General features: G+C 39.0%; 1 protein-coding gene across 1 annotated transcript in view; it reads right to left on the reverse strand.

Annotated features, from left to right (window-relative positions):
• Nucleotides 1-21,784, reverse strand: part of LOC123546154 (structural maintenance of chromosomes protein 3-like) — a 446,003-nt gene that overhangs the window by 105,710 nt on the left and 318,509 nt on the right. Inside the window, exon 24 of the mRNA XM_053551316.1 lies at nt 14,709-14,798. Coding sequence (XP_053407291.1) covers nt 14,709-14,798 — 90 coding nt within the window. The remainder of the gene's footprint in view (nt 1-14,708; nt 14,799-21,784) is intronic.

Here is a 21,784-nt window from a genome sequence, read left to right on the forward strand (position 1 = left end):
TTTCGAGGACAGACATGTCCAGACTTTATCTAACCCGGTGTAATGGTCAGTTCTTTCCCCCACTAGTCATTTCCCCACCCCCCAATTGCAACTGGTTATTCTTGATTATTTTTACTGGGGAAAAAACTAACCAGTCAATTCTTCCCCACCTAGTCAATTTTCCTGGCTAGTGAATTATTTCCCCTGTTAGTGAATTGGAACTGGTTATTCTTAATTAGTCTGTTTTTTATTTCCGATAAGAAATATGTTTAATACTTTGTGAAAATGAAAGAAATGTTTTTAAATGAACTTATTTCAATTTCTGTTAATTTTTTTTTTTAATTGATGGCCTTTTTCCTGTTTCAATTTCTTCTAAGGTAAGGAAATTACTGCTGGTCAGTTCTTTTCCCACCTAGCCAGTACTTGACCAGTTAGTTGGGGGAAGCAAACTGACCGGTCAGTTCTTTCCCCCCTTGCCAATACATGCCTTATTGGACGGGGGAAGAAATTAACCTGTCAGTACTTTCCCCACAGCCAGTACTTGACTTGTTATGTAGGGGAAGAAATCGACTGGTCTGTTCTTTTCCCCCTAGCCAGTACTTGACCTGTTAGGTGGTGTAAGAAATTGACTGGTCAGTTCTTTCCCCCCCAAGCCAGTACTTGACCTGTCAGGTGGTGTAAGAAATTGACCGGTCAGTTCTTTCCCCCCAAGCCAGTACTTGACCTGTCAGGTGGGGGAAGAAATTGACCAGTCAGGTCTTTCCCCCCTAGCCAGTACTTGACAATAATCAAAGGAAGAAAAATTCCAATTTGAATAGTTTTATCTTCTGCACTTGAAAAGAAAAGTCCAGGAGAAAAAAATAGTAATGATAATTGCTGTTTTAAAGAACAAATCTGTCAGTTCTTTCCCCCCTTGCCAATACAAGCCTTATTGGACAGGGGAAGAAATTAACCTGTCAGTACTTTCCCCACAGCCAGTACTTGACTTGTCATGTAGGGGAAGAAATCGACTGGTCTGTTCTTTTCCCCCTAGCCAGTACTTGACCTGTTAGGTGGTGTAAGAAATTGACTGGTCAGTTCTTTCCCCACAAGCCAGTACTTGACCTGTCAGGTGGGGGAAGAAATTGACCGGTCAGTTCTTTCCCCCCAAGCCAGTACTTGACCTGTCAGGTGGGGGAAGAAATTGACCAGTCAGGTCTTTCCCCCTAGCCAGTACTTGACCTGTCAGGTGGGGGAAGAAATTGACCGGTCAGTTCTTTCCCTCCAGACCAGTACTTGACCTGCCAGGTGGGGGAAGAAATTGACCAGTCAGTTGTTTCCCCCCTAGCCAGTACTTGACAATAATCAAAGGAAGAAAAATTACAATTTGAATAGTTTTATCTTCTGCACTTCAAAAGAAAATTCCAGGAGAAAAAAATAGTAATGATAATTGCTGTTTTAAAGAACAAAATCTGTAAGAACATACGCTTATGGCTGAATTTTAATTTATTCCTTCGAACCAACTCCTGTATATAAGCACTTAAGCAGATATTGCCAAATAAACCTAAATGCTCAGGCTTCCAGACAAAATGGCTACGAATAAAGGCATAGTGACTGTAATGGCTTAATTTGGCCTTAAATTTTGGAAAATTTCAGATCTTTAGAAAAAGAGTGCCAGAATGTCACAATATACGCCCGTCACAGCAAATTTCTTTACACCAGCACCTGTATTTGCAAATGGAATTTTAATTTTGTAGTTGTTTACAATGTTTTGTTTAGAAATTATTGTAATTTGTGCATTTTTCTAAGTCAAAAAAAAAAAAAAAATTCTTACCAGGTAGAGATACCTTAAAATACACCCAAAAGTTGAAAGTAACATCAATGTTGTACCACAGAAAAGTGGTCTTGGTTTTTCCCTACGGTCAATTATAATCGCTCACCTGTTATCATTGCACTTCAGGACAGGAAGGTCAAAAAATCATAATCAAGATCAATCAAAAGAATCATGAGTAAATATAGTTGAAATTTTCTTAAAGGTACAGGTATGTCAAAATACACCTAAAAATTGGAGGTACCATCCATGTTGTACCACAGAAAAGTGGTCTTGATTTTTCCCTAAGGCCAATAATAAAGAAGTTACTAAATAAGCTAGTTATAGTAACATAAAATAAAGTAACCCCTGGGGCTGGGTCAATTTGACCCTGGGGGTCAAGATTTGAATTTTTTTTGTTGAGGTCCACTAGGCAATGCTACATGTCAAATATCTAAGCTCTTCTGGTTTATTTTTAGAAAATTTTGAAGATTTTTCTATGTACAATCAAGTAACCCCATGGGGCGGGGTCATGATTTGAATAAATTTTTTAAGAAGTCTACTAGGCAATGTTACATGTCAAATATCTAACACCTAGGCCTTCTGGTTTATTTTTAGAAATTTCTGTTAAGATTTTCCTATGTGAAATCAAGTGACCTCTGGGGTGGGGTCGATTTTAACCCCGGGGGACATAATTTGAACAAATTTTGTAGAGGCCCACTAGGCAATGCTACAAGTGAAATATCTAAGCTCTAGGCCTTCTGGTTTATTTTTAGAATTTTTTTGAAGATTTTCCTATGTAAAATCAAGTGACCTCTGGGGAGGGGTCATGATTTGAACAAATGTTGTAGAGGTCTACTAGTCATGCTACATGTGAAATATCTAAGCTCTAGGCTCCCTGGTTTATTTTTAGAAAATTTTTGAAGATTTTCCTATGTAAAATCAAGTGACCCCTGGGGCTGGGGCCAATTTTCACCCCTGGGTCACGATTTGAACAACTTTAGTAGAGGTCCACTAGGCAATGCTACATGTCAAATATCTAAGCTCTAGGGCTTCTGGTTTTTGAGAAGAAGATTTTTTAAGATTTTCCTATGTAAAATCAAGTGACCCCTGGGGCGGGGTCAATTTTGACCAGGGGATCATGATTTGAATAAATTGTGTAGAGGTCCACTAGGCAATGCTACATGTGATATATCTAAGCTCTAGGCTTTCTGGTTTATTTGTAGAAATTTTTTGAAGATTTCCTATGTAAAATCAAGTGACCACTGGGGCGGGGTCAATTTTGACCCCGGGGTCATGATTTGAACAAATTTGGTAGAGGTCAACTAGGCAATGCTTCACACCAAATATCTAAGCCCTAGGGCTTCCGGTTTTTCAGGAGAAGATTTTTAAAGTTTTTCCTTTCGGTTGCCATGGCAACCAGAGTTCTGCATGGAATTCAATTCTTTGAACAATTTTGAAAGGGGGCCACCCAAGGATCATTCCTGTGAAGTTTGGTGAAATTCTGCCCAGTGGTTTTCAAGAAGAAGATTTTTTTACAAATTGTTGACGGACGACGGACATCAAGCGGTCACAATAGCTCACCTTGTCACTTCGTGACAGGTGAGCTAATTTGTGACAGGTGAGCTAAAAAAAAAAAAAATAAATAAAAAATTGCAAGTCCATACAAAAATCCTTACCAGGTAGAGATAACTCAAAATACACCTCAGAATTGGATGTAACATGCATGTTGTACTACAAAAAAGTGGTCTCGATTTTTCCCTACGACTAGTAATGAAAAAGTTACAATATAAGCTATTTATAGTAACAACAAAGGGAAGTAATTCAAAAGAAGGGACCAGTGCATGACACTCTGTCTCATGATGGTGTACAATTGTGCCAAGTTACATCAAAATCCCTCCATGCATGAAGAAGAAATGCTCCTGACAAAGTCATTCTTGTATCTGACCTTTGGCTTCTAAGTGTGACCTTGACCTTAGACCTAGGGACCTGGTTCTTGCGCATGACACTCCGACTCATGCTTGTGAACATTTGTGCCAAGTTGTATCAAAAACCCTCAAAGCATGAAGAAGAAATGCTCCGGACAAAGTTTTCATTCTTGTATCCTTGACCTCTGTGACCTTGACCTTAGACCTAGGGACCTGGTTGCGCATGACACTCCGTCTCATGATGGTGTACAATTGTGCCAAGCTACATCAAAGTCCTTTCATGCATGAAGAATATATGCTCAGGACAAAGTCATTCTTGAATATTACCTTCTTGTATCCTTTTACCTCTAAGTGTGACCTTGACCTTAGACCTAGGGACCTGGTTCTTGCGCATGACACTCCGTCTCATGATGGTGAACAATTGTGCCAACTTTCATCAAAATCCCTCCATGCATGAAGAAGAAATGCTCTGGACAGTCATTCTCGAATTTGACCTTTGACCTCTAAGTGTGACCTTGACCTTAGACCTAGGGACCTGGTTCTTGCGCATGACACTCCGTCTCATGATGGTGAACAACTGTGCCAAGTTTCATCAAAATCCCTTCATGCATGTAGAAGATATGCTCCGGACAAAGTCTGTGGACGCCGCCCGCCCGCCCGCCCATCCGTCCCGTTTCTCAAACAGGCATATAAAAATACATATCATCTGAGTCAATTAATCAACACATAAACTGATATAATTCATAAAGAAATGTTCTGTTCTCATGCCAACCGTCTAAGAATAGAGGAACATTCTATTTTATGCTGTTTTAGGTGTAATTTCGGCATAATTATCTGTTAAATTTTAAATACCTCTGCAAATCTGAACCAGTATCATTGTCACACTACATATCTAATGGTATTTGATACACACTGGCTGAGATTTACAATGGAAAATACCCCATCGTGTCAAAATCATTTTTTTATGACAAATTCAAAACTGATCAAGATATTTTGAACATTTAAATTTCTTCATTTTCATCCATGTATCTCACACTTAAGTAAATAAGTTGATAAAATCTGCCAACACCTTTACACAGAAACGTGTGCCTCTAAGAAAACCATCTATTATCTTGATATCTGTGTTGACATAAATATTTTGTAGGGATGGGAATGAATACTGAAATCAATATTTGCAAGGTCACATTATGATAAAGACTCGAGCAAGGTTTCATGAATTTACATTAAATACTTTCTGAATGAGGCACATAATTAGGTGAAAATGTGCATTTTTTGACTATTTCAGGGGCCGTAACTCTGGAAATAGGGGGCGGACCCAGATGAAAAATAGGAGGTGCGCAAGTTCATATCATGATAAAGACTCGTGCAAGGTTCCATGAATCTATATCAAATACTTTTTGAGCTAGGCGTGTCACAAGGAAAAAATGTGCATTTTTGACTATTTCAGGGGCCAATACTCTAAAAATAGGGGGCACGAAAAACAGGAGGTGCGTAAGTTCATATCATGATAAAGACTTATGCAAGGTTTCATCAATTTATATCAAATACTTTATGAGCTAGGCATGTCACAAGGTGAAAATGTGCATTTTTGACTATTTCAGGGGCCATAACTCTTGAAATAGGGCACCGACCCAGATTAAAAATAGATGCGCAAGTTCATATCATGATTAAGACTCGTGCAAGGTTCCATGAATCTATATCAAATACTTTTTGAGCTAGGCGTGTCACAAGGAAAAAATGTGCATTTTTGACTATTTCAGGGGCCAAAACTCTAAAAACAGGGGCACGAAAAACAGGAGGTGCGTAAGTTCATATCATGATAAAGACTCATGCAAGGTTTCATGAATCTATATCAAATACTTTTTCAGCTAGGCGTGTCACAAGATGAAAATGTGCATTTTTGACACACTAATGTGCACTCTAGAAATAGGGCACCGACCCAGACGAAAAATAGGAGGTGCGCAAGTTCATATCATGATTTAGACGCAAGGTTTTATGAATCTATATCAAATACTTTTTGAGCTCGGCGTGTCACAAGGTGAAAATGTGCATTTTTTACTATTTCAGGGGCCATAACTCTAAAATTTGGGGGCAGAGCCAGACGAAAAATAGGAGATGCGCAAGTTCATATCATGATAAAGGGTCATGCAAGGTTTCATCAATTTATATCATATACTTTTTGAGCTAGGCGCGTCACTAACTTCGGACGGACGCACGGACAACAGCAAATCTATATGCCCCCACCACTCATGGGGGGGGAGGGGGCGGGGGGGCACAAATAGCAGGTCGTCCCATTTAAGTACGGGTCGTGCTGTTATATTACCCCCGCCATTTTGAAAGTTTTCAGTCGGCGTGTAAAAAGCAAGTAAGGCAGACTTGAATCTCCTTCAACATGATCTTTTGCATCAATCATATGTTATTTCTTGATTTATTATAAACTACTTAAAAATCTATTTCGAGTACGGCCGATTGCTGATGAAAACCAATTCTGCGGACGTCTGAAATGTCGTACAAAAGATTGTAAAACGATCGACAACATCTACAAGTTTGGTATGGTTTTCGAAAAAAAAAATATTCTAGAACTTGTTACATAAAACAGGCGCCAATTAAAATGAACAAAAGATAAAAAGGTATCACATTTACGCCCAATGCAAACTGTTAATCCGTAACGATGACCCCAGCTAATTATGCTTTGCAATTTTCTTGTTAAATGGACATCTTTTGACATGCATCTACGCCTGTTGCAAACTGTTAATCCGTTATGGTGGCCCCTGCCAATTATGCATTGCTATTTTCTTGTTAATTGGAGTGCTTTTGATACACAATAAAAAATACGTCAGAACCTACGGTTTTGTTCTGTAGAATTAGCATTTATTTATTGCCCAAAATCAATGATACTTATTTTGAAAAAAAAAACAAAAAAAAACCACTAGAAAATGCTTTTGTAAAAAAGCGCATGTCTCCCCCAATGCAAAGTCCTATAGGCAAGAAGTCAATAGGGGTCAGGAGCGAAAGTCAAAGAGACACTGATGGTTGGCTGCAATAGGGATCATCTACTTGGCATGTCTAGTCATCCCGCTAAATTTCAACACTCTTGGCCTAGTGGTTCTCAAGTCACTGTTCAGGCTCCTGTGACCTTGACCTCTGATCAAGTGACCTCAAAATAAATAGGGGTCATCTACTCTGCATGTCCAATCATCCTATTAAGTTTCAACATTGTAGGTCAAGTGGTTCTCAAGTTATTTCCAAAAAATTATTTTACATGAACAGGTCACTGTGACCTTGACCTTTAATAGACTGACCCCAAAATCAATAGGGGTCATCTACTCTGCATGTACAATCATCCTATGAAGTTTCAACATTCTGGGTCAAGTGGTTCTCTAGTTATTGATCGGAAATGGTTTTCCATGTTCAGGCCCCTGTGACCTTGACCTTTGATAGAGTGACCCCAAAATCAATAGGGGTCATCTACTCTTCATGACCAATCATCCTATGAAGTTTCAACATTCGGGGTCAAGTGGTTCTCTAGTTATTGATCGGAAATGGTTTTCAATGTTCAGGCCCCTGTGACCTTGACCTTTGACGGAGTGACCCCAAAATCAATACGGGTCATCTACTCTTCATGATCAATCATCCTATGAAGTTTCAACATTCGGGGTCAAGTGGTTCTCTAGTTATTGATCGGAAATGGTTTTCAATGTTCAGGCCCCTGTGACCTTGACCTTTGACGGAGTGACCCCAAAATCAATAGGGGTCATATACTCTTCATGATCAATCATCCTATGAAGTTTCAACATTCTGGGTCAAGTGGTTCTCTAGTTATTGATCGGAAAGTGTTTTCAATGTTCAGGCCCCTGTGACCTTGACCTTTGACGGAGTGACCCCAAAATCAATAGGGGTCATCTACTCTTCATGATCAATCATCCTATGAAGTTTCAACATTCTGGGTCAAGTGGTTCTCTAGTTATTGATCGGAAATGGTTTTCAATGTTCTGGCCCCTGTGACCTTGACCTTTGACGGAGTGACCCCAAAATCAATAGGGGTCATCTACTCTTCATGACCAATCATCCTATGAAGTTTCAACATTCAGGGTCAAGTGGTTCTCTAGTTATTGATTGGAAATGGTTTTCAATGTTCAGGCCCCTGTGACCTTGACCTTTGACGGAGTGACCCCAAAAACAATAGGGGTCGTCTACTCCAGCAGCCCTACAACCCTATGAAGTTTGAAGGTTCTAGGTCAAATGGTTCTCCAGTTATTGCTCGGAAATGAAGTGTGACGTACGGACGGACAGGGTAAAAACAATTTGTCTCCGGGGGGAGACATAATAACGAATATTCGGCCGATTTTCGAATATTCGTTCCCATCCCTAATATTTTATGTTATCAGTTATTGAACTCCTCAGTATTAATAACATGAGGGTTATGATGACCCTCGATCGCTAACCTGAGTAATACGAGCTACATGTTTCCAATGTCAAACTGATGCTAAAATATTTAGAAAGTAGGCCAGTAGGTCACATTCATGGTCACTGAAAGTCAGTTTTAAGATCGGTGTGAAAAACTGTACATGTCATCCAAATTTCAAAGCTGTATCTTAAAAATCAAGAAAGTAGGTTTGTAGGTCAAGGTCACAGTCACGTGACAACTTGGGGTCATCGGGTAATTATAATTAAACAGTGTAGGAAATATGACCTGATAATTTTCGAAGTATTTTTTCCTATATAACTCATATAACAAGTGACCCCCAGGGTGGGGCCTCTTTTCACCCCACGGGCATAATTTGAATAATCTTGTTAGAGATCCACTAGGCAATGCTACATACCAAATATCAAAGGCCTTGGCCTTGAACTTTCAGACAAGAAGATATTTAAATTCCATTCCTATATAAGTCTATGTAAAACTTGGGACCCTCAGTGCAGGGCCTCTTTTCACCCCAGGGGCATAATTTGAACAATCGTGGTAGAAGACCACTAGGCAATGCAACATACCAAATATCAAAAGCCTATGCCTTGCAGTTTCAGGCAAGAAGATTTTTAAAGTTTTTTTCCTATATAAGTCTATGTAAAACTTGGGACCCCCTGGGTGGGGCCTCTTTTCAACTCAGGTAGAGGACCACTAGGCAATGCAACATACCAAATATCAAAAGCCTAGGCCTTGAATTTTCAGACAGGAATATTTTTTTAAACAAGAGTACACAGAGTGATCTTGGCGCCCACCACTGAGCCATTTTTGAATGTTCCAAATTTCAAGACTAGATCAATGTCAAAATCAAGGTCAAAGTTCATTTCGGTACACAAAACTATGCAAGTGGTCCATGCATGTGGTCCTTAATTTGAAGCTGTAGCTTGAGAAATGTGAAAGTAGGTCACTAAATCAATCTCAAGGTCTGTACACAAAACTATGCATGTGCTTCAAATTTGAAAGCTGTAGCTTGAGAAATGTGAAAGTAGGTACGAGGTAAAAATTAAGGTCAAATTTCAATTCAGAACACAAAACTATGCATGTGGTCCAAATTTTAGCTTGGGGAAAGTTAAAGTAGGTCACTAGGTCAATCTCAAGGTCAAAGTTAATTTCGGTACACAAAACTACGCATGTGGTCCAAATTTGAAGGCTGTTGCTTAAGAATTGTGAAAGTAGGTCACTAGGTCAAAATCGAGGTCAAATTTTATTTCAGAATACAAAACTATGCATGTGGTCCAAATTTGAAACCTGTACCTTCAAAAATGTGAAAGTAGGTCACTAGGTCAATGTCAAAGTTTATTTCTGTACACAAACCTATGCATGTAGTCCAAATTTGAAGGCTGTAGCTACAGAAATGTGAAAGTAGGTCACTAGGTCAATCTCTAGGTCAAAGTTCATTTCGGTACACAAATCTATGCAAGTGGTCCAAATTTGAAGGCTGTAGCTTGAGAAATGTGAAAGAAGGTCATTAGGTCAAAATCAAGGTCAAATTTCATTTCTTAACACAAAACTTTGCATGTGGTCTAAATTAAATGTGAATGTAGGTCAATAGGTCAATGTCAAGGTCAAAATTTATTTCGGTACACAAACCTATGCATGTGGTCCAAATTTGAAGGCTGTAGCTACAGAAATGTGAAAGTAGGTCACTAGGTCAAAATCAAGGTCAACTCATGTCAAAGTTCATCTAGCCACTCAAAACTATACATGTGTAAAATTATTCTAAAATCAGGCCAGCAGTTTCACACAAGATGATTTTTATAGTTTCCACTATATACATATAGGTCAGAGACCACCAATTCAAAAAAGTACAGGGTACTTACTGGGAATGAGGTAAGTGTATACCTGGGAATAAGGTAACGTCTGTGCGTTCTGATTGGTCAGTCATGTAAACAAACCCAGGAAGTGATTTTTCTGAATTGATATTTTTTCACTGCACTGAAAAAAAGTTTTATCAAACGAATTTCTCCCGCCATGTCAATGATGTAAACAGGGGGTCATCTCATTCACACGAAAATTACTTAAATAAAGTATCACTATTCATATGTTTTTTGTCCAATATTTTGGTAGAACTAAGATAGTTCTTGAAAAACTTGTAATTAGATATACATGTTTTGATGTATGGAAGGCCGTACATGCCATAATGTTACAATGTAAGTCTATGGGTAAACAATTGGTGGTCTCTAACCTATAATAGAGCTAAAACATGACTTTCGTCGGAAGCCACCACAGGTAATGTAAATGGCCACAAATCTGTTGTAAATAATGTAGAAAGATGTTTTTGTGCAAAAATAAGCGTGAAATTTGGTTTTTCCCCCCAAAATTTTGGCCTCTTTTTTTAACAGGTGTGCCCATTTTTATCTGAGCTTTTGGGCCAAAAAGGATCATTTTTTTATCTCTGTAATGTTAGAGAATGAACAAAATTATTAGACCTTATTTCTATTTTTTACGGAATGAATCGTATTTCAGCTTCCAAATTAAATCAAATGCAGATAACTGAATTTTCACGACAAATTGCAATCTGTTGACAACAGGGACTGAGTCTGGGCTTATAAATCGACAGGGGGTGACCTCAGTAAACTGTCTATATCTTTCTTAAAACGGAACATTTCTTGATGAAACTTTGTAAGACATCTGGTATTGGATCATGTTTCAACGCGAAACTAGTCTATGTGTATATAGAAATAGAAGCAGATAGACTAGTTTCGCGTTGAGGTCACGAATTAATTATATCACTGTAAAATTGGAAAATGTGATACGAAACATTTATCTATAGGTCAGAGACCACCAATTCAAAAAAGTACAGGGAACTTAACTGGGAATGAGGTAAGTGTATACCTGGGAATAAGGTAACGTCTGTGCATTCTGATTGGTCAGTCATGTAAACAAACCCAGGAAGTGATTATTTTTTCACTGCATTTACAGTATTTTATTATACATTTTGACAAAATTTGCTACTTTTTATGTGTATTGAAAAAAAGTTTTATCAAACGAATTTCTCCCGCCATGTCAATGATGTAAACAGGGGGTCATCTCATTCACACGAAAATTACTTAAATAAAGTATCACTATTCATATGTTTTTCGTCTGATATTTTGGTAGAACTAAGATAGTTCTTGAAAAACTTGTAATTAGATATACATGTTTCGATGTATGGAAGGCTGTACAAGCCATAATGTTACAATGTAAGTCTATGGGAAAACAATTGGTGGTCTCTAACCTATAGGGAAAAGTGACCACGCCCTCTGGCAGCCATGTTTTTTGATGAATCAAAATAATTTGAACAATCTTGGCAGAGGGTCACACAAGGACCATTGTGTAAAATTATTCTAAAATCAGGCAAGCAGTTTCGTACAAGAAGATTTTTAAAGTTTCCACGATATACATATAGGGAAAAGTGACCACGCCCTCTAGCGGCCATGTTTTTTGACGACTCGGTATAATTTTAACAATCTTGGTAGAGGGTGACATAAAGACCATTTGTGTGAAATTATTTCAAGATCGGACCATCGGTTTTTGAGATGTCGTTTGAAGTTTTTTCTATTTTTAGCTCTGGCAGCCCCTATGTGCAACCAAGCAGAACCGTTTGAACAATTTTGGTAGAGGACCACCCATGGAACATCTTGGCCAAATTTCATCAAAATCCATTCAGTGGTTTTGGAGGAGATGTCGTTTAAACACAAATGTTGATGATGGACGACTTGACGCATGCACGGATGATGGACACAGCGTGATCACAATACCTCACCATGAGCACTTTGTTCTCAGGTGAGCTAAAAAGTCACTCAAGAATTGTTGTTTTGTGGTTATAAGCTTTTTGACTGCATTAACAGTTTTTACACATGCATTTTATTTGCAATATTTTGTTTTAAAGACAAACACGCACAAAATTAGAATATTTTAGCATAAAATTGCTGTTTATGTCGTTTTTCGTCGCATGTTTTAAGTGGAGGTTGAATATATTGAACCGAGTTTTAAAGAGGCCAATGAGGCCACTGCAGGCCCTTTCAAGTTCAATCTGTATAACAGTAATTCATTTTCCCTTTCAAGAGCCTCCTTGAGCAGCATAACAAAGTCTGCTCCTTATTTGGGCTGATCAGCATTACACTGAGCCTCGTTCTGATAAGCAGGGAAATATTTCTTTGTTTCAAGGGCTGCTTATTGCCTTGTTCTAAAATATGTGCCCCTGCATCTTTCTTTGTGCACTGGATCTCCAATCAAACAGACGTTATCTTTGCTACATGCTTTAACCACCATCCATCCCTCCTCCAGGTACCAAAGGTTCTGCATTCTTGGAGTAATCTTGTTCAGTCTGACACTTGGATGCTATGTGACTGCTGTTATGCAATGCCCAAAGTGGCCATGCTATAACAAACATTATATATGCATGCCATAGCAAAAGTCTAGACAAACACTAGACTTCACTTGTTCCAGGCCTTTGCCAGGTCTAGACAAACACTAGATCTTAAAGTCTAGATAAACAAGACTTCATCCTTTGCCAGGTCTAGACAAACACTAGACCTTAAAGGCCACTATATAACTTCAGCTATATATGCACCCCCTACAAGAATCACTAAATGGAACCAAATAACACATATCAATGTACAGCAATGGTTAACAAGCAAATTCTATGAATTGATATCCCCTGCCAAATGGGTTTGTGGTGAGGAATGTTAAGAAATATATCCAGCAAAAAGTTAAGGCTCACATGTTGATAAATATTCATGGAAGGTTTGAAAAACCTAAACAAGAGGGTCATTGACCCTAAAGCGCTTACCTGTGTATAAGGCTTCAAGTGTGTTTGTATAAAGTAATGGTACAAGTACAGAGGTTTCTTCTATGTTAGCCTATATCATATACATGTACATGTCACACACATTTTTGAGCCTAGGGCAATAAATTGAAAATTACAAATCTGATATCACACACCCAAATATCAAGGCCTAAGTTATTACTGATTCAGAAAAGAAGAGTTTCAAAGTTTCTTATAAGTCTATAGTAAGTACATGTCAGACACAGGGGCGTGGCCATTTTTTTTTTACCTTAGGGCAATAATTTGGACAAGTATGGTAGAGAGTCAAACCCCCATATTACATGCCAAATATCAAAGCTCTACAGAAAAGGATTTTTAAAGTCTGATAGTTGAAAACCTATTTTTAACCAAAAAGACCCGCATGTTCAATGAAAGGAACCATTTGAACAAATCTGAAAGAGGGCTACCCATAGATCATTTGTGCACAGTTTCATCAAAATCCATTCTGTGGTTTTGGAGGAGATGTTGTTTAAAGAAATTGTTGATGATGAAAAGTTACCACGCCCTCTGGCGCCCATGTTTTTTGACAAATCAGAAACGTTTGAACAATATTTGTAGAAAGCCACACGAGGACAATTTGTGTAAAATTATTTTAAAGTCGGGCTAACAGTTTTATACAAAAAGAAGATTTTCTAAGCTTCCACTATATACATATAGGGAAAAGTGAACACGCTCCCTGGTGGCCATGTTATTAGATGAATCAAAATAATTTGAACAATTTTGGTAGAGGGTCACACAAGAACCATTTGTGTAAAATTATTTTAAAATCGGGCTAGCAGTTTCACACAATTTTTTTAAAGTTTCCACTATATACATATAGGGAAAAGCGACCACGCGCTCTGGTGACCATGTTTTTTTACGAATAATCTTGGTAGAGGGTCACACAAGGACCATTTGCATAATTTTTTTCTAAAATTGGGCCTGCAGTTTCACACAAGAAGATTTTTAAAGTTTCTACTACATACATATAGGGAAGAGTGACAACATCCACTGGTGGCCTTGTTCTTTGACAAATCAAAATAATCTGAACAATCTTGATAGGAGGTCACAAAAGGACCATTTGTGTAAAATTATTCTAAAATAGGGGAAAAGTGACCACGTCCCCTGGCGGCTAAGTTTTCTGACGAATCGTTATAATTTGAACAATCTTTGTGGACCATTTGTGTGAAATTATTTCAAAATTGGACCATAGGTTTAGGAGATGTCATTTGAAGATTTTTTCTTTTTTTAGCTGTGGTGGAACCTATATGCAACCAAGTGGAACCGTTCGAACAACTTTGGTAGAGGCCCATCCAAGGAACACCCATGCCAAGTTTCATCAAAATCCATTCAGTGGTTTTGGAGATTCTTAAAACAATTGTTGACGATGGACGGATGCACAGAGGACACAGCGTGATCACGTGCATTGCTCAGGTGAGCTAAAAATAGAAGTCTCTGCTAATCTAAAATAGATAAGTAAAACAGTTACATGCAAATGAGCATCCCTTCAAAGTTTGGATCAAATACCATCTGTAAATTTAGAGGACAAACTTCTGTGACAGGCAGACAACACAGTCAACATGGGGAGACAAAAAGTTCCTTCACATGAGCTTTTGTAACAAGGTAGTAAACTTTTCATGTAACTGTATACTGACCTTGGCTTGTTTTTTTTTCCCCAATGAAACTGTTCATATCTAACATCTAAACATCAGTATATTATTTTCACAAGGATCATCATATGACAGATGGAAGATATTTTACCTTTTTAAGAAGGACAGTTTGCTTATTTGTCATTTTATCTAGTTCTTTAGAATCTTCTCCAAGTTTATCCTGCATCTCTTTCTCCTGACCCTGCAACAAACGACAAGTTCACAATGTACAGCTTATTTAAGTCAAATTCAAACCTGAAACCTAGAATTGTTACATCACTACAAAAAATATACTGGCAATAATATCGGGACCAATAAATTTTGCAGCATAATTCAGGAATGAAGACTGTTCAAATGCTGCTGAAAGACTTTACTAATTCTATTAATACTTGTTTTAGTTTAACTCTCTTTTTCCACTTGATAACATGATCATCTTACCATAAATATGCATGAAACATCCTTTTGTGATCAGTGAGTAATGTTCATGTCTTTTTTTTCTCTTTGTGATATTCACTGGATATAATGATCTAAACAAGAATTTGTAACACATGGGTGCAAGTATAAAATTGTGAAAAACCTGAAAATATTGCTGGGGGCCAGGGGGCCGCATGGGGCCCCGGTGGGTGCAGGGAAAGCCCTGGCCAGGGATCCAGGGGGCCGATGGCCCCCGGAAGCTGTGAAATTTTAGTAATTTCAGTCATACAAATCATTTTTTGAGGTTCTTCTAGGAGTGTATCTACACAGAGTATTTCATCTTCAAAATTCTAATACTAATGATTCTAGCAAGATATTAGATTATGTCACTTATAACAATAACAAAATATTTCAAGAACATCTATACTAAGGTTTTTTTTAACTTTTTTATTAGAAATGTCATTAATTCAAGTAACACATTTCTTTAATTTATAAATTAATTAATGACTGTGAAAATTACATGGTTGGATTGGTGCATTAGAAGTCCTAACTGGGGTGTAATAATAATCTTAATAGCCTAGGTTTTAAATACAGTTCACTTATAATACCATGTTAAACAGTCAGTGAGAAATGCTGCATAATAAACAGTTAGGTAGTCAAAACACTTCTACCAGCCTTGAGGTGACATCGTACATCTGAAGAAATCTGCTGCTGATTGGTCTAATAAGATGCTTGGATTTTTCAGCATTCATCAAAGTCATCATTTCATTTACAATTTCCTTCACTTTTGGGGACTCCTCTACATCATAGTATAGGTCAAAGCAAATACTCTGAAGAACACTGTCTACATTTTTCATCAATGTTTTGGCCACATTGCTTATCATGTGGATCGTGTCCCCACTGACATCAAGAAGACAACCATTTATTTTCCCTTATAAGAGTCTCAACTCCTCCTTTCACTCCCCTCATGATGCTACAGTTGTCCATCAAAACATTTACAACCTGTGTCCACTTTATTTCATAATCTAACAGAACACTTTCTATAGACTTCACAATTTCAGCAGCTGCAGCAACATTCTGAATTCTTGAACCTAAGTGGTCAAGTACAACTTTGTTTGACTCTGCACTATAATGTTAAGCACTTTGTCAATATTTCTATTAATTGCCTCATCAATGTTCAGTGACACAAAATTGTCCTTATGAGTATTCACATATGCTGCACTGGTCCTGGATAATGTTGTTTTATTTAGTGCTACCTTGTCTTCAGCAAGTCATTTCTCTAGATCTATGTCACCTGCCAGAGAGAACGGCAGACAATGTTCACTTACAACTGCTGTAGTAAGGATTCTCTCATGCACTGACTCTACACGAGAATCCACAGCCAGGAAGTACCTGAAAAAGGATCATTGAAATATCAAGCTGTGTTAAACAAGAGCACCGCCTTGCGGGTGCTGACGCTCATCTGATTTTTTTTGTATAATAGAAATATTGTCCTACCCATGATTTTCTAAGTCTAAAAAGGGCCATCATTCTTGCAAAAAGCAGGATAGAGTTATGTTTCTTGATGTACAGTGTCCACTTACGATTGTGAAAAACTGTTGCAAGTTTTAAAGCAATAGCTTTGATAGTTTATGAGAAAAGTTGCCTTAAACATAATACTCAACCAAGAAAATGATTTTCTAAGTCCAAAAGGGGCAATAATTATTGCAAAAAGCAGGATGGAGTTATGTTGCTTGCTGTACAGGGTCAGCTTATGATGGTGAACAAGTGTTGCAAGTTTCAAAGCAATAGCTTTGATAGTTTAAGAGAAAAAGTTGACCTAAACATAAAACTTAACCAAGAAATCTGATATTTTCTAAGTCCAAAAGGGGCCATAAATCTTGCAAAAAGCAGGATGGAGTTATGTTTCTTGCTGTACAGGGTCAGCTTATGATGGTGAACAAGTGTTGCAAGTTTTAAAGCAATAGCTTTGATAGTTTAGGATAAAAGCTGACCTAAACATAAAACTTAACCAAGAAAACTGATTTTCTAAGTCCAAAAGGGGCAATATTCTTGCAAAAAGCAAGATGGAGTTATGTTTCTTGATGTACAGGGTCTGCTTATGATGGTGAACAAGTATTCCAAGTTTCAAAGCAATAGCTTTGATAGTTTAGGAGAAAAGTTGACCTAAACATAAAACTTAACCAAGAAATCTGATATTTTCTAAGTACAAAAGGGGCCATAAATCTTGCAAAAAGCAAGATGGAGTTACGTTTCTTGCTATACAGGGTCAGCTTATGATGGTGAACAAGTCTTCCAAGTTTCAAAGCAATAGCTTTGATAGTTTAGGAGAAAAGCTGACCTAAACATAAAACTTAACCAGGCAACGCCGACGCAGACGCCGACGCCGACAACCGCTCAAGTGATGACAATAACTCATCTTTTTTTTTCAAAAAATCAGATGAGCTAAAAATGGTCCTATAAATAAGACCTGACATATTTTTACATTTTGATGTATATCGGTTATGTTACAATGCAAACTAAAAATAAATGTAAAACTAGAAAATGCTTTTGTAAAAAAGCGCATGTCTCCCCCAATGCAAAGTCCTATAGGCAAGAAGTCAATAGGGGTCAGGGGCGAAAGTCAATGAGACACTGATGGTTGGCTGCAATAGGGATCATCTACTTGGCATGTCCAGTCATCCCGCTAAATTTCACACTCTTGGCCTAGTGGTTCTCAAGTCAATGTTCAGGCTCCTGTGACCTTGACCTTTGATCAAGTGACCTCAAAATAAATAGGGGTCATCTACTCTGCATGTCCAATCATCCTATGAAGTTTCAACATTGTAGGTCAAGTGGTTCTCTAGTTATTGATCGGAACTGGTTATCAATGTTCAGGCCTCTGTGACCTTGACCTTTAACGGAGTGACCCCAAAAACAATAGGGGTCATTTACTCTGCATGAACAATCATCCTATGAAGTTTCAACATTCTGGGTCGAGAGGTTCTCAAGTTATTGACTGGAAATGGTTTTCAATGTTCAGGCCCCTGTGGCATTGACCTTTAACAGAGTGACCCTAAAATCGTTAGGGGTCATCTACTCTGCATGACCAATCATCCTATTAAGTTTCAACATTGTGGGTCAAGTGGTTCTCAAGTTACTGACAGGAAATGGTTTTCAATGTTCAGGCCCTTGTGACCTTGACCTTTAATGGAGTGACCCCAAAATCAACAGGGGTCATCTACTTTGCATGTACAATCATCCTATGAAGTTTCAACATTCTGGGTCAAGTGGTTCTCTAGTTATTGATCGGAAAGGGTTTCCATGTTCAGGCCCCTGTGACCTTAACCTTTGATGGAGTGACCCCAAAATCAATACGGGTCATCTACTCTTCATGACCAATCATCCTATGAAGTTTCAACATTCTGGGTCAAGTGGTTCTCTAGTTATTGATCGGAAATGGTTTTCAATGTTCAGGCCCCTGTGACCTTGACCTTTGAAGGAGTGACCCCAAAATCAATAGGGGTCATCTACTCTTCATGGCCAATTATCCTATGAAGTTTCAACATTCTGGGTCAAGTGGTTCTCTAGTTATTGATCGGAAATGGTTTTCAATGTTCAGGCCCCTGTGACCTTGACCTTTGACGGAGTGACCCCAAAAACAATAGGGGTCATCTACTCCAGCAGCCCTACAATCCTATGAAGTTTGAAGGTTCTAGGTCAAATGGTTCTCCAGTTATTGCTCGGAAATGAAGTGTGACGTACGGACGGACGGACAGGGCAAAAACAATATGTCTCCTGGGGGAGACATAATAATGAATGTTGAAGGTAAAATGAGCATGTACACATCTAATATTTTGGAAATCCTCCCCACCCAAAAAACCACCCCCAAAGTCCAGCTCTCTGAAAAAATTGGGCAGAGGTTCCCCATGGGCCATGCCAGCACATCTCAACCCCCAACCTTTTCACCCAAGCCATAGAAGTTTGGACAAGAGAAGAAAAACAAGTGGGTGGGGTGACATTTGTACCAAAAACCTAACTAACCACTTGCTTCAACTACAATACAAACTAGATGCCCACGGGCAATATGTCGAGCCCGCCAGCTGTCGAAAGGACTGGGAGTTGTACATGACACTCCTTGTCTCATACAGGCAAACATTTATTCCAAATAAAAAAGAGATTGCAAAAGTTACAATATAAGTTATTTAAAGTAACAACAAAGGAACGTAAATCTAAACAAGAGCTGTCTCCATAGGATGACACATGCCCCCGATGGCACTTTGAATGAATAGTTATGGCCGATGTTAGAGTTTAGGACCTTTGACCTACGGAGCTGGGTCTTGATAGCGACACGTCGTCTTACTGTGTCACACATTCATACGTAGTTATTTTAAAATCCATGCATGAATGACAAAGATATGGACCGGACATGCCCATCAATGCACTATCATGAAAAATGACCTTTAACGTCAAAGTGTGACCTTGACCTTTGAGCTATGGACCTGGGTCTTGCGCATGACACGTCGTCTTACTGTGGTACACATTCATGCCAAGTTATTTGCAAATCCATCCATGGATGACAAAGATATGGACCGGACACGCCCATCAATGCACTATCCTTTAACGTCTAAGTGTGACCTTGACCTTTGAGCTACGGACCTGGGTCTTGCGCGCGACACGTCGTCTTACTGTGGTACACATTCATGCCAAGTTATTTGAAAATCTATCCATCGATGACAAAGATATGGACCGGACACGCCCATCAATGCACTATCCTTTAATGTCTAAGTGTGACCTTGACCTTTGAGCTACGGACCTGGGTCTTGCGCGCAACACGTCGTCTTACTGTGGTACACATTCATGCCAAGTTATTTGAAAATCCATCCATCGATGACAAAGATATGGACCGGACACGCCCATCAATGCACTATCCTTTAATGTCTAAGTGTGACCTTGACCTTTGAGCTACGGACCTGGGTCTTGCGCGCGACACGTCGTCTTACTGTGGTACACATTCATGCCAAGTTATTTGAAAATCCATCCATCGATGACAAAGATATGGACCGGACACGCCCATCAATGCACTATCCTTTAATGTCTAAGTGTGACCTTGATCTTTGAGCTACGGACCTGGGTCTTGCGCGCGACACGTCGTCTTACTGTGGTACACATTCATGCCAAGTTATTTGAAAATCCATCCATCGATGACAAAGATATGGACCGGACACGAAAATTGCGGACAGACTGACAGACTGACAGACCGACAGACGGTTCAAAAACTATATGCCTCCCTTCGGGGGCATAAAAAAAATAAAAAATTCAAAGTCCACACAAAAATCCGCACCAGTAGAGATAGGTCAAAATACACCTGAAAATTGGATGTAACATGCATGTTGTACTACAGAAAAGTGGTCTTGATTTTTCCCTAAGACCAGTAATAAAAAAGTTACAAATATAAGTTATTTATAGTAACAACAAAGGGAAGTAATTCTAGGATCTTGCGCATGACACTCCGTCGCATCATGATGAACAATTGTGCCAAGTTACATCAAAATCCCTCTATGCATCAAAAAGAAATGCTCCAGACAGTCATTCTTGTATCTGACTTTTGACCTCTAAGTGTGACCTTGAACTTAGACATAGGGACCTGGTTCTTGCGCATGACACTCCACCTCATGGAGGTGAACATTTGTGCCAAGTTACATCAAAATCCCTCCATACATGAAGAAGAAATGCTCCGGACAAAGTTGTCATTCTTGTATCCTTTGACCTCTGTGACCTTGACCTTAGACCTAGGGACATGGTTCTTGCGCATGACACTCCGTCTCATGATGGTGAACAATTGTGCCAAGTTACATCAAAATCCCTCCATGCATGAAGAAGAAATGCTCCGGACAGTCATTTTTGAATTTGACCTTTGACCTGTAAGTGTGACCTTGACCTTTGAGATAGGAACCTGGGGTTTGCGCATGACACTCCGTCTCACTGAGGTTAACATTCATACCCAAATATAAACAAGATTGCTCCATGCATGTCAAAGTTATGGTCCGGACAAATAAATCCAGACCAACGCACAGACACACGCACGCACACACTCACACCGAACAGACATTTGGACAACTATGTCTTCGCTTCCGCAAGCGGGCTCGACAAAAACCTGGAAAATAATGCAATAAAATGCACATACCTGATTACTTTTTACAGTTTCCAAGTTTGTTTTTTTGGTGGGTCCTTTGAATGATTCTTCACTGCCTTTTTCCCCCGACGACTGATACTTTATCATTTTCCCATATACGGCTTGAAGGTGTTTTTTTATTTCCAGCCAACTGTCGTATTTGTTGCCAGACGAGTCCTTCTCATTCATCCAAATTCCAATCCCATCTCCACTCTATTTTTACACTCCTTGTCCAACTCTTTCACGACCGTACCGGGCCGTAGAAATTGAATATTGGATATTTTCGAACAAATATTGTGCGTTTTTGGATTTTTGAAGAGTGCGTGCGCGAGAACGGTGTACGGGAAGCCGCAAAATGGTTGTTTCCCTTGCAACGAATGACAACTGCTCCTGCACTTGCACCACCGCGAATCGGTCAGTTTATGTCTTCGTGGTCTCGCGTCTATCACCCCCCCCCCCCCCCCCCCCCCCCCACCATTTTCTCAACGGATTTACACAATTTGGAAAAATGATCTCGAACAAGAGCTGTCTCCATAGGATGACACATGCCCCCGATGGCACTTTGAATGAATAGTTATGGCCGATGTTAGAGTTTAGGACCTTTGACCTACAGAGCTGGG

This window comes from Mercenaria mercenaria, chromosome 9, assembly GCF_021730395.1.
Source record: "Mercenaria mercenaria strain notata chromosome 9, MADL_Memer_1, whole genome shotgun sequence".
Lineage (NCBI taxonomy): Eukaryota > Metazoa > Mollusca > Bivalvia > Venerida > Veneridae > Mercenaria > Mercenaria mercenaria.